The sequence below is a fragment of the Rana temporaria genome, chromosome 7, assembly GCF_905171775.1.
Source record: "Rana temporaria chromosome 7, aRanTem1.1, whole genome shotgun sequence".
Taxonomy (NCBI): domain Eukaryota; kingdom Metazoa; phylum Chordata; class Amphibia; order Anura; family Ranidae; genus Rana; species Rana temporaria.
The window spans coordinates 153,745,704-153,760,137 of record NC_053495.1 but is presented as its reverse complement, the minus strand read 5'-3'; the positions used below and the strand labels follow the sequence as shown (position 1 = coordinate 153,760,137).

The window sequence follows — 14,434 nt, the reverse complement described above, 5'->3', positions numbered from 1 at the left end:
GCTAAAATGCTGTTTTTTATCTTCCTTGCATATCCCCCTCGGATCTACAGCGACTGCACTTCCAAGTGCACTTTCAGTGCATTTTCACTGTAGTTTGTACTTGTAGTGCAAAGTGGATTTGCCTTTAGTAAATAGCCCACATTGTATTTTTTTCAAAATCTTCTCTCTTCTTTTGTTTACAGGCATACCCCACTGTTAAAGGGGAGTTCCAGGCTTTTTTTATGTTTATTAAAAGTCAGCAGCTACAAAAAGTGTAGCTGCTGGCTTTTAATAAACAGACACTCACCTGCTCCACGTTCCAGCGACGGGGCTGCCGGGGCTGCCCCCCCCCCCCCCCTCCGGACGGCACCTTCATTCCTAGTGTGGGCACCCGGCCAGTTTTCGGCTTCACTGCCGGGCACTCACTGTGCAAGCGTGAGTGGCGCTGCGCTCTATGAGTGGTCAGGTCATCGCCTGGGACATGTCACATGTCCCAGGCAATCGCCTACGTGGAGGGGCTGCGATATGACGTAACTCCTAAGCGATCCCTGGGCGGAAGGAGGATGTGGGACAGGAAGTGCCACTCCTACTGAAGCCCCCCATGTCCCAGGCAATCGCCTACGTGGAGGGGCTGCGATATGACGTATCGCCTAAGCGATCCCTGGGCGGAAGGAGGAAGTGGGACAGGAAGTGTCACTCCTACTGAAGCCCCCCCCCCCCCCCAAAAAAAAATACATACCAAATGTGGCATGTAAGGGGGCAAGGAGTGGTTTAAGCGGAAGTTCCACTTTTGGGTGGAACTCAGATTTAAGTACACAATGGGGTTTATTTACTGAAGCTGGAAAGCGCAAAATCAGGCTCATTTCTGCATAAAAACCAATGAGCTTCCAGGTTTTATTACCAAAGCTTAATTGAACAAGCTGGTGTTAGAAGCTCATTGGTTTCTATGCAGAAGTGAGCCTGATTTTGCGCTTTCCAGCTTTAGTAAATAAACCCCATTGTGTACTTAAAAGTGGGGTATGCCTGTATAGCACAAACAATAAAAACCGCAGAGGTGATCAAATACCACCAAAAGAAAGCTCTATTTGTGGGAAAAAAATTATGTCAATTTTGTTGGGTACAACATCGCAATTTTCAGTTAAAGCGACGCAGTGCCCTATCACAAATATTGGCCGGTCATTGAGCAGCCAAATCTTCCGGGGGCTGAAGTGGTTAAAAACAAACAAAAGTGTGCCTGGTCCAGAACAGACAGAGCCTGGCATATTGCAAATAATACCAGATAGGTGGTATAGCAGGCAGCAAGGGGTCCTACCTGGTTTGAAAGAGAACTAAAGGCAAATGGCAAGCATCATCTATACTAAATAAAAATGGAAAAAGCTATTTATATGTGTTTAGAAAAAATTGTGTTCCACAAAGTTTAGTCTTCTACAGGATTTATACTGTATAGTGTCAACAGTTTTCTCAGCACTTTACAAAACGTATGGAGACAGTACATTTACAATACTAGAGGGATCAGAGGGCCCAGCTAAGAAAACCATGCAATCTAAGGCTCCATTGACACTAATGCATTTTTTGATGCATTTTGAATTTTGCAGAAATGCAGGGACATTTTTTAACATGGTTTCCTATGGAACATGTTCACATCAATGCTTTTTTGTGCCTCTGCATTTTTGGAAAGGGTCAGGGACTTTTTTTCTCCCGCAAAAAGCAGCGCGTTTTGCATGTAATAGAATTCAATGGACCCACATCCAAAACGCAAGTACCGCGTGTTTACCGCAAATTTGCCTTTAAGCCGCCTCCAGGACCATGCAGGGCCCAACTGCAGTACGTCATAGAGCAATAAGCAGTAGAGAAACATCCATTCTGCAATCACACACACACCCATTCACAGAAAAATTAACCACCTTTCGGTCCTCACCGCCCCCACCCCTCCGTCCAGACTGAAGAGGCACAGAGCCAACAACAGGGCGCTCAGTAACCTACAGACACAAACTGGGGTCAGATGCCCACTATTGTTGGGAGAGCAGAGTGTCGTTCCAAAAGGAGTCAGCAATATCGAGCCAGGGTTGCCAAATCTTGAAGAATTTTTTTGGACAGGACCTACCATTTGACTATTCAGTCTTACAAAGCCTGTGTACTTGGCCGAGTGTGTTTTTTACTTTATTGAAATGTAACAAATGCAGCTGAACTGTAGAGCAACAACATAGGCTTTGTACACACGACCGAGGAACTCGACGGGCGAAACACATCGTTTTCCTCATCGAGTTCTTGTTAGGCTTGTCGAGGAACTCGACAAGCCAATTTTCTCCATTCCCGTCGAGAAAAAAGACAGCATGCTGGGCCGGATTCAGAAAAGAGATACGCCGGCGTATCTCCTGATACGCCGTCGTATCTCTGTGTCCGGCCGTCGTATCTATGCGCCTGATTCATAGAATCAGTTACGCATAGATCTCCCTAAGATCCGCCAGGTGTAAGTGACTTACACCTTCGGATCTTAGGCTGCAATTCCAGGCCGGCTGCTAGGTGGCGCTTCCGTATCTTTTACGCAACGAATATGCAAATGAGGAGTTACGCCGATTCAGAAACGAACGACCGCACGGCGTTTTTTTTTTACGTCGTTTGCGTTCGGCTTTTTCCGGCGTATAGTTACCCCTGCTATCTGAGGCGTAGCTAATGTTAAAGTATGGCCGTCGTTCCCGCGCCGAGTTTTGAATTTTTTACGTTGTTTGCGTAAGTCGTTCGCGAATACGGATGGACGTAATTTACGTTCACGTCGAAAGCATGACGATTTCCCGACGTCATTTGGAGCATGCGCACTGGGATTCAGTTGCGGCCGGCGCAGTTTGTTTGGCGCGGGGACGTAAATGTTATACGCCCCCTACCCGCGGAATTTGAATTCCGCCGGGGGATTTACGTTTCGCCGGCTCAACTTTACAGGCAAGTGCTTTGTGAATAAAGCACTTGCCTGAAAAAGTTGCGCCGGCGTAACGTAAATGAGATCTAAAGATCCGCTCACCTATCTGAATCTAGCCGGCTCTCTTTTTGGCTCGTCGAGTTCCTTGACAGTTCCCTCGCTGAAAAATGTACACACGACCGGTTTCCTCGGCAAAAATAATTTCCCACCAAGTTTCTTGATGGATTCTGCTGAGGAAACCCGTCGTGTGTATGAGGCCTGACAGGAACATAATGTGAGATGAGGTGCAACACCAATGTAGCATATCTGCATTTTTACGCAACACACTGCAACTCATCACAAAGCAGAATTGTGGCGTGAAAAGAGCACATAGACAACAATAGTTTTCTATGTACCCTGGGCTCGAGTCTGTGTTGATCTATGCAGAGCAACACTTCTCAAACCTAAAACCTAAAGCCGGACATTTATGGATCGAAATTCAGCAAGGACTGGCCAAATGGTGTTCCATGTATGGGCAAGCATATTCATTGGTCAACCTGGGTACACCAATTCTGTTGGATTTTTCTTCATGCGATTATTGCCACTGGCTATTGCTGCTAGCAGTAATCATTGTATTCTACTGACCAGTGTATGAAAATGCTCAATTCCTTTAGTAAAAAGGCTTCAATGCTTATCAAGACAGAAAATGCTATGGGTGACTATTAGGCCTCGTACACACGATAGGTTAACCAGAGGACAACGGTCTGATGGACCGTTTTAATCGGTCAAAACCGATCGTGTGTGGGCCCCATAGGTTATTTAGCCATCGGTTAAAAAAAAGCCAACTTGGTTTAAATTTAACCGATGGATTCCTAACCGATGGGAAAAAAACGATCGTTAGTAGGCACAACCATCGGTTAAAAATCCACGCATGCTCAGAATCAAGTTGACGCATGCTTGGAAGCATTGAACTTTTTTTCAGCACGCCGTCGTGTTTTACGTCACCGCGTTCTGACACGATCGTTTTTTTAACTGATGGTGTGTAGGTGCGACGGACCATTAGTCAGCTTCATACGTTAACCGACAACAACAGTCCATCAGACCGTTCTCATCGGATGGACTGATCGTGTGTACGAGGCTTTAGACCAGGGATATGCAATTAGCGGACCTCCAGCTGTTGCAGAACTACAAGTCCCATGAGGCATAGCAAGACTCTGACAGCCACAAGCATGACACCCAAAGGCAGAGGCATGATGGGAATTGTAGTTTTGCAACATCTGGAGGTCTGGTAATTGCATATCCCTGCTTTAGACCAACCATTCACGATGAAACCTGTAATTGATACGGAAATCATATCACAGCTGTCGCCAAACCTGCTGCGACTTTCGGACTCACCCAAATCAGTCCACATTGGTACATAGTTAAAAAAAAGGGTCTTCACTTTCTCCAGTGAAGCAACAATGTTCGCTTATCGGAAGAAAATATTTCCAATCATGTTAGTAATCTCTTGAAAAGATAGTGAGAACTTCCAATGCTGGCAAACACTCATTAGCCGACGCTGATATTTTTCCTGCAATATGTATAAAACTGCGGTTGTACAGTACTAAGGTAAGCTGTGCTTTTGTATGATTAATTCTATTGTAAACGTGTTCATTTACATAAACCTAGCAGAGCTGCCCATTGGATTAAACCCCAATTAACACATGTATGTCCAGCAAAGCCGGGGGTTGGTAGCAGATGGGGGCTGGGACCAGGTTAACAGATGCAGGCTTGTATACTACTATATGCTGGCAGGCAGATTTAAAATAATTGATCACTGAAAGACAAATAATACAAAAAAAGGAATGCCAAATCCGTGTCTTTTTGCCCTTTTCCTATCAAAGATCATAGCAAAGGTTAGAGCAAAGCATTCAACAAATGTTATGTCTACAATGACTCTTCTGCAAACACACAGGGAACACTGACTGCAATTTTTAATGTTGCAATTTCTTTTTTGTAGCTATTACAGCACTGCGATTATGTAACATTAGCCTGCGGGTATTAGGCAGAAAACAGAGTTTTTCACGGTTGCTGATGCACAAACAATTTCTTAATTTGGTTGCTTGTGCCTAACTGTACAGCTGAGAACAGCCACTATTGTCCTGCAAATTCCCACCAATTTAGCATGTAAATGGCGTGAATATGTAGGCCACAGAAAGCCATGATACCTACAAACAGTTGTAGCACTACAGAATCATTCCCCATTGTCCCAGCTCCCGGTGACCTGTGTAACCTGGGAGGGGGAGGGGGCCTGTCCCGGCCGGGAGAACACACAGGGGGTTATTTACTAAAGCTGGAGAGTAGAAAATAAGGCTTCCTTCTGCATAGAAACCAAACACCACCTCAGCTTGTTCAATTAGGCCAGGGGTCTCCAAACTTTTCAAACAAAGGGCCAGTTTATTGTCCTTCAGACTTTAGGAAGGCCAGATTGTGGTCAGCGGGGCAGAATGTGGCCAGCGGGGGTAGAAAATTACCCAGGCCCAGCACCAGTGAGAATAAATATGGCCTCAGGGTTGGTGGTCAGTAGGAGGAGGAGTAGGGCCCCTATCAGTAGGAGGAATAGTATCCCATCATTCATATCAGTAGAAGAAATGGTGCCCCCTTGTATGTGTCAGTGGGAGGAATAGTGCCTCGTATCAGTTGGAGGAATAGTGCCCCAAGGGCCGGATAAAGGCTAGCAAAGGGCCACATCTGGCCCTTGGGCCGCAGTTTAGAGACCCCTGAATTAGGCTTTGGCAATAAAACCTGGAAGCTGATTGGTTTCTATGCAGAAGAGAGACAGATTTTGTACTTTCCACTTTTAGTAAATAAACCCCACAGTGATTATTGTTAGCGGTTACAGTCGCTGGCAATATCCACATGAAAAAATTCAACAGGCTGGTTATACAAGTCGATCGATAGATTGACTTGGGCACAATCATCCTGCCCATACATGGTTCAAATCTTGGCTGGTCCCTGCTAAACCGGCTATGTCCACCTTAAACATACACTGCAGTGCCAGCAATATGACCATTTTGAAAATGTTCACAATAATTGGCCAGTGCAAGGATTACCAAAGGACAAATGAAAAGCATGGCATTGAAGTCTGTACCGCGTTTCCCCGAAAATAAGACCGGGTCTTATATTAATTTTGGTCACAAAAAACACACTAGGGCTTATTTTCAGGGTAGGGATTATTTATTTACGTTATGTACATTAGGTTGTTGTTTTAAAAAAAAAATCCTGTTTCTTTAAAGCATGATAGACAACACAGTGTTTGTGCTGTGTCATCTATCCCTCTCTATCTTCCTGTTAAAATCTAAAAATTCTGTGTTCTCCGTCTTCCCCTCAGCCCCCCCCCCCCCCCACCACCACCACAACATTGTCAGTCAGGAGTCAGTTTTTTAGATCATTCTGAATTGATTGTAAAGTAATCCGTTTTACTACAGTTCAGTCAGTCCCGTTTTATACCGTATAAGAGTACATGTTTAACAACTTTTATGGTACCGTATACTGCTCTTCTCTGAGATGAGGAAAGATGAGGAAAGAGAATGTGACGTCCAGCACGCTCCGTGCACTACGGTAAAGAGGGAGAGGGCGCAGACGTCAGCGGGAGGAGAGGAGGAAAAAGAAGAGCCGCAATTGCCGCTGACGTCAGTGCACTGAAGACAGAGGGGCCGCCGATAGGTGGGAGGAGTGGAGGAAAGAGAATAGCCGAGATATCGGCTGACATCACCCCGCTCCATGTGCAGAAGAGGAAGGGGCAGCAGACATTATAAAGGAGGAAAAAAGGACCTCCGGTGGGTCAGCAGTGGGTGTAAACATGTTTTTTTTAAACACAGCTGCAAATGGAGACACTGGCCAATATTTACAAACGCATTACATGGGTTTTAATGAGATTTACTAGGGCTTATTTCCGGGGTAGGGCTTATATTGCAGCTCTCCCTTATAATACAGATAGGTTTTATTTTCGGGGTAGGGCTTATTTTCGGGGAAACACGTGGATGTAGATTTTCCAGTTTACCACCAAACAGCTATATAAGCTAATTGGCTGAGTAGAGGATATGTCTGTCCATAGCAGGCATAACCTCAGACAGAACACTGAACCAACATTTCTTTCATTCAATCCATTTTTGTAAATAGGTTTCAAAAATGTTTATATGGTGCAGCAATCTTGCTTTGTGTATCTTAAAGCGGTTGTATACCCTCTTGTGAAACATGCACCTACAGGTAAGTCTACATTAAGGCTTACCTGTAGGTGCTTGCAATATCTCCTTAACCTACATGGTTAAGGAGATATTTGCAGAAAAGCGGGCAACGGCGCAGGCGCTCTTGAACGGGAGCCTGCCAGAAAGTGACGAAAATGTGCGAATGCGTGGGGATCTTGCCGTTCCGTGTGCATGCGCGGGAGTGACGTCATCACCGCACCAGCCAGTCACAGCGTCGGAGCGGCGATACCCGGAAGTCACTCAAGGCAGCGACGGAGGACGTGTCCGAGGACCGCTGCGGGGGCTTCGATCTAAGGTAAGTAATTGATAATGAGCTAGTATGCTAGTCATACTAGCTCATTATGCCTTTGCCTTGCATGTTTAAAAAAAAATGTTGGGGTATATAACTGCTTTAAATCAGGGGTAGGCAACCACCCCAACTGTTGTAAAACTACAGGTCCCATCATGCCCATGCCTCTGGAATTATGCCTGTGGTTGTCAGTCTTGCAATGTCTCATGGGACTTGTAGTTCCACAACAGCTGGAGTGCTGAGGTTTGCAGGTTGGCTGGTAAGTAATCTATGAATTTTTGTTTTGTTGTTTTTTGATATGTGTTGTCCCTCCATGTGCTCCTTGCTGCAAAAGCCAGTGATAGGTTGGGATAGTCGTCATTTATTTGTACTGTTGGTAATTGGTGAGGGGCTACTTGCTGCCTTTGTGTTATTTCTGGGTGCCAGTGCATCCCTGTACCTTTAAATAGGGGTGAGCTCTCTCCAGTCATACCTGTGCCTTTAAAGAGGGTTGGGTTCCCTCCAGGCATACCTGCCCTTAGGCTGGGTTCACACTGCTGCGTGGTACGAGATCGTATGTGATTCGCACCGCACTGTAGTGCAAATCACATGCGATGTCTGTGGCTCATTTTGCAATGCATTTGGAGCAAACTCGCACAAGACCCTTTTTTTGGCGTGCACCAGAATTGGATTTGATTCCGGTCCATACTGTCAGTTCGTACTGCGATATTTAAAGTGAAATGGGGGTGTCATTACCATTTTATTGACACTCCCAGCAGTTCGCATAAGGCGGTGTGAACTACCTTGCAAGTCAGGAGCCCGCAGTGGATTCGCAGTGTTCCTGCATCGCATCTATGTGAACCAGGACTGAACCTATGCATTATTATATATGTACTCAGGACGAATTTATAAAGCTAGGACTGCAGGAGTACCGCGACGTGGCCTCTGCAGCTTACGCATGTATTTGCAAATGTATGCAAATTAAACCCCTGGACATTTCAGTTTGTTGCAGGCTGGCTGGTAAGTGAGCTGGGAACTTTACTTTGTTGTTTTTGGAGTGCAGAGGTTGCCTACCCCTGATTTGAGATACACAAAGCAAGATTACTGCACTATATAAATATGTTACAAGAAAGAGAGTCACCGCTCTAGGTGGGTCTACTATATGGTCACACGTTTAAAACAGGATTCCAAGGGTGCTGGCAGTGCACTGGGCAAGCATGAAAAGTAGATGGAAGATGGATAGCCGCACACTTTTATTCAAATAAACAGCAAATACATCACCGAATATATAAATATGTTGGTTAAGGCTGGGTTCACACTATCTTTGAATGCTGCTCACAGCAGGGGTCCGGTACGTCCCCATCCACCATTTCAGGTCCAATTTCAGCAGAATTTGGACCTGAAACAGATAAAAACACGCACAGAGCTCCTGTGCAAATTCCCACTGGAGCCACAGCAGTGATATGTGAATCGGCTCCATAGAGCGCAGGTCGAAATATCCTGCTATTGCGAATTAGAATGGGGAGAACCAGCATCCAATTCGCAATAGTGTTTTGGAAATAATCCATTCATTCTCCATTGTTCTCAACTTAAACTATAGACATAAGCAAGTTTTACAATTCATAGCCTATTGGCTATTTGCACAACAAATGCTAAAAAAGGATGTGTAGTTTGAAAAATAAAAACCTCTTTCAAAAGGTCAGATCATTAGCAAATTATTGCCAAAGACCTAACCCCCCCCCCCCCAGTGTATTGGTTGGTTTCGCTTCAGTGGAACGTTAAGTCACGGAGCCAGGGGTGACCGGGAATAGTCACTGACAGAATGGATCGCTGAACCTACCTTGTTCAAGCCTGAAGAGTCTTTTCTCCAGCTTCTCCATATCATTAAGCATCAGAACCCGGACCTGCTTAGTGTGCTCCATTGTGGTTTCCTGGCTTTGTTTTTCTTAGACAGCAGGCAGCGATGACATAGAAACACAAGTGGCCCCTGCAGAACATAAAGAAGGAGTTAAATAAAGAAATCCAATCAACGTGAGATGTCATGGCGGAAGCTGCCCACTTACATTTTGCAAGCCTGTCAAAGCTCAGTAAAAAGAAAAAAAAAAAACAGATTGCCAGTCTCTGATTGTAAGATGACAGCACTGAACACAGCACAGCGGGGATCAGAGAGAAGGTGTGCTCCATGCACAGAGCTGTCAGATGCACAGTGTGCTCAGGAAACAGAAGACGCAGTAATAACATGATGCTGGCATCCAAACAATGTTTGTTATTCAGCAAACAATCTAAATATACATGCATCTCACCTCCTCCTCGTGTTCTTCCCCTTCAAAGACCCTCTAAATGTCCCTGAGACCCAGACAGACAGAATGTAGGACGTGCAGAGAGGGACAGAGTCAGGACAGTGCAAAGACCAGGAACCTCCCACTGGAGTCAATGCATCTCAGCCCACCAATCACATGCCAAGTACTAGACACACACAGCCTAAACCCTCCCACTTCTTGCAGGAAAATACAAACAGCTGACTTTTACTGCTCCTCCAGCTCCAGCCCCCATTCCCACTGTATGCATGGTGATATACACAGCTCACACCTTCTGGTGTGCTTCTCTATTCATCAGAGATCCTCACATCACTCTCTTCCCCAGACACCAAAACATGGACAACACTCACATCACTCTCTTCCCCAGACACCCAAACCTGTACAATGGACAACACTCACATCACTCTCTTCCCAGACACCCAAACCTGTACAATGGACAACACTCACATCACTCTCTTCCCAGACACCCAAACCTGTACAATGGACAACACTCACATCACTCTCTCATCCCCAGACACCTAAAACTGTACAATGGACAACACTCACATCACTCTCATCCCCAGACACCTAAAACTGTACAATGGACAACACTCACATCACTCTCATCCCCAGACACCTAAACCTGTACAATGGACAACACTCACATCAGCTAAAATGTATTGTGGAATAGACAGAAATATTTAAAGTGACAATAACCGTATTCTCCAAAAATAATCCATACACATCCACTACTACATAAAGTAGAACTTGTAACAGCTTTTTTTTTTTTACTAGTAATGGCGGCGGTCAGTGATTTTTATCGTGACTGCGACATTATGGCGGACACTTCGGACAATTTTGACACATTTTTGGGACCATTGTCATTTTCACAGCAAAAAATGCATTTAAAATGCATTGTTTATTGTGAAAATGACAGTTGCAGTTTGGGAGTTAACCACAGGGGGCGCTGATGGGGTTATATGTTCCCTGAAGTGTGTTTACAACTGTAGGGGGGTGTGGCTGTAGGTGTGACGTCATCGATTGTGTCCCCCCTATAAAAGGGATGACACGATCGATGCTGCCGCCACAGTGAAGAACGGGGAAGCCGTGTTTACACACGGCTCTCCCTGTTCTTCAACTCCGGGGACCGATCGCGGGACTCCAGCGGCGATCGGGTCCGCGAGTCCCGCGGTCCTGGTGCTTCGGACGTACCTGTACGTGGATGTGCCCAGCCGTGCCATTCTGACGACGTATATGTGCAGGAGGCGGTCCTTAAGTGGTTAAGGCAATTTTTAGATCCATTCCAAGCTGTAAAAACAGCAGGACCCTGGACACCGAGTATGTCTGTGGACGCCACCCCATCTCTTCGCACAAAGAGAAGTAGGTCTTCTAGGTGCGATGGTAAATCCTCCTGGAAGGAGACTAACTTGTTTTCAGAATGGGTGAGATGACCGAGATGGACAGACCCTGGTCTCTTAAAGTCTGGCTTCCAACAGCCATGTCGTGCAAGCCAGTGACTGTACCACAGGAGGAAGTATGGGACCTTGAGACAGAAGGTCCTCCCGCCCTGGCAACCACCGGGGTACATCCACCTCCAGGCGCCCGAGATTAGTGTATCAAGGACGCCAAGGCCAATCTGGACCGATTAGAAATATCGGGATCCCCTCGGCCTCCACTCTGTGGAGCAGCCAAAGGAAGCAACTACAATGGAGGAAAGACATAAAGTAGCGGATACAGACCCCACAGGGCCACCAACGCGTCTGACGCGTACGTACAGGGATCACTAGACCTGGCCACAAACTCCGACACCTTGTGGTCGAGACGAGCGGCCAGGAGATCCATGTCCTGTGAGTCTCACCTCCTGCAAGGGAGCTGAAACACCTCCAAGTACAGAGACCAGTCACCCTGGTCCAGGATCTGGCGACTCCGGTAGTCCACCTGCCAGTATACCTGATGGTAGACCGAAGCCACGGCTGTGGCGTTGTCCGGCTGTATCCTGATCGGGCGACCCTTCAACCTCCTCGACCACGAGGAGAGGCATAGCCTGATCGCCCAAAGTATTAGAACATTGATCGGTAGACAGGAGTCCACTAGAGTCCAGTGACCCTGGGCCGACTGGACCCGGCAGGTGCCCCCCTCAACCCATGAGGCTGGCGACCGTTGTAATCACAGTCCACTGAACGGGAAGAAAGGACTTCCCGGCCCGAGAAGTCGGGGATCCCAGCCACCAATTCAGAGAGACTGAGTGAGTAGGTGGCTCACCAGATCTGATGATCCAGAGACAAAAGAGATTTGTACCACTTGGACAGTATCTCCCACTAGAAAACACGAGTGTGGAACTGGGCATACGGTACCGCCTCGAAGGAGGCTACCAACAGGCCCAGGACTGGCATGCAAAAACTGAGAAATTACCGACTGCATGAAGCCAACACCCTCACTGTACCCTCACCCTCACTGCGGACTGAAGAGTCTGCAATTTCTCCAGAGTCCAGATCAACCCTAGGTACTCCAAACGGAACCAGGACCGACTTCAAAATGTTTAACACCCACCGAATTTACGGAGGGTCCACAATGGCTATAGACACATCCTCCACTAATTCTGAGCCAGAAGCTGCTCTCAGAAAAAGGGCGTCTAAGCAGCCCATGATGGCAAAGCCTCGCTGTCCCAGCAAAGCTAGGATAAGTCCGAGCACCCTGGTGAAAACTCTTGGTGCTGACGCTAGATCAAAAGGAAGGGCCACAAACTTACAGTGGACCTCCCCATTCGCGAAGCACAGAATCTCTGTGACTTGCGCAAAATGGGACATGCTTGATTGCGTCCTTGATGTCCAAGGATGCCAGAAAGTACTCCGGATGAAGTGCAGCTACCACCGAACGAATGGATTCCGTGCTGAACTATCCATCGTTCACAAAGGCATTTTAGGCCCTTGAAGCCCAAAATCGGACGGACCCCGTCCATCTTTGGGACCGATAACAGATTCAGATAGAATCTCTTAAATCTCTAGTCCTGCAGGACAGGTAAATTACCCCGCAGCTTAACAAGAGCCACACTGCCTCAGGGCACACCGATGAGCCGCAAGACTCAAGGGAAAAAATCTGTTCGGTGGATAGGAAGGAACCCTATCTAATACTCCGAAGAGACCACCCCGCAGACCCACTGGTCGGCGAGCAGGGAGGTTCACCGAGCTGTGAATCTGCAAAGCCGTGCCCCCACCCAAGGTATGGGCAGGGGGAGGCTACATACATTGGTGGGATAGGGTGACGGCGTGTTTGGCTTACGCACCCAGGGACATTTCAGTCCCCCAGTTGAGCCTTTAGTCGGCCCAGGAGGGTCAACCCGCGGGCCATGACTGACACAAAAATACTGCTTCAGAGCGGGGACTAAAGGACCCGGCCCACGGCGTTGCTCCTTTCCCCTAGTGGACTGAGGGAGGAGAGTGCTCTCACCCCCAGTGACATCCTTGATAATGTCATCGAACAAGGTACCAAAAAATCAGCCAGGGCATTTTAAGATGCTAGGTCAGCAGACCAGCAATTCAGCCAAATCAGGCGGCGCAAATCCACCGCCGAAACAGAGGCTCTGGACATCAAGGATGCCCCATGTGGAATCACAGACATATAGAAGGCCCTAGACAACTGGTCAGCCAGTCTAATAATTTAGGGAGGGAGCTGGTGCTCCTCCACAGTCTGTGCAAAACCTTGCCCATTCAGAGAGTGTCAGAGACACCAAGGTTGCGGCCACAACAGGTCACAATGCATACCCCAGCATGGTAAACATGGAGAAGGTCAGCGCCTCGGACCTCCTATCAATAAGGTCCCTGAAGGCAGGGGTCCCTTCTATAAGGAGAGCAACAACCTGAGGAGAATTATATTTTTATTTATTTCTTATTTTTTTGAACTTCCCTCAAAAGGGCGAAAAGCCCAGGCGCTGAGGAACTAAAAAGACTTCTGCGGCATTGTCCATTCCTTATAAATAAACTAGTCAAAGAAAAAACAAGGCAAAGCTTTCACAGAGCGGTCTGATTTGTACAAAAAAGACCGAGCCCTCAGAGGAAACCTCCGCTGCACAGACTGCACAAGGGAGTTCCATACAGCGCACTGAGAGAATATTGGAAATGGGTGCGCTAATTAATAGTAGTGATACATACTTGAAACCAATCAATATACAAATATATAATACTACAACACCTTATATTACTAGAAGATCTAGTAAAAAAAGTCCTAGAATCCTGAGCTGTGTTGCACTGGTGATTGCTCAGATTCCTGTGCCAAACAAATTAAATAGACTGTGATACTGAAAACAAGTCCTATTAGTGCATAATAATTAGTGTCGCACGCAATATCGTCACTTCCTGTATCGCTGGTTCTCATCACTGCTGAGGTGGAACGCACGCCCGGGCAACATGCGCGGCATACAGCATCCAGGATCTTAACTGCTCCAACGCGAGTAAGCCCCAGTGCCGGGTTTGAGGCACCCTAAACGGTAGGCGGCCACTTGGCTCCCTCTGCATATTTTTTACTTTAATAAAACAAATTACACTATGTTTGGCATCGTTCTGTTTTTCATGCAATTATCGGGCATTCAATGATTACTGCAACCATTACTGCCAGGACGGCATTGACCTCACAGGTGATCCTGTCATAAGCTTTAATGTTCCCTTTTTTGGTACCAAAGTAAGGGGCATTACCATCTGGTAAGAAGCCATCTAATTTATTCACTTTGGGTGACAGCTTAATGGTGAAGGTGGAA

The 14,434-nt window shown here is 46.7% G+C and overlaps 1 protein-coding gene across 6 annotated transcripts in view; it reads right to left on the bottom strand.

Moving 5' to 3' along the window:
* Nucleotides 1-14,434, bottom strand: part of AGL (amylo-alpha-1, 6-glucosidase, 4-alpha-glucanotransferase) — a 148,507-nt gene that overhangs the window by 94,274 nt on the left and 39,799 nt on the right. For 4 of the 6 annotated variants that reach the window (XM_040360175.1, XM_040360176.1, XM_040360179.1 and 1 more), the window contains exons 1-2: nucleotides 9,451-9,606; nucleotides 9,228-9,374 (exon numbers count right to left, since the gene is read on the bottom strand). In XM_040360175.1, the coding sequence (XP_040216109.1) occupies nucleotides 9,228-9,309 (82 nt within the window). In that variant the 5' untranslated portion in view covers nucleotides 9,310-9,374; nucleotides 9,451-9,606. Of the gene's footprint in view, nucleotides 1-9,227; nucleotides 9,375-9,450; nucleotides 9,607-9,690; nucleotides 9,801-14,434 lie in introns of those variants that run through there. The other 2 variants (XM_040360177.1, XM_040360178.1) reach the window with 2 other exon arrangements.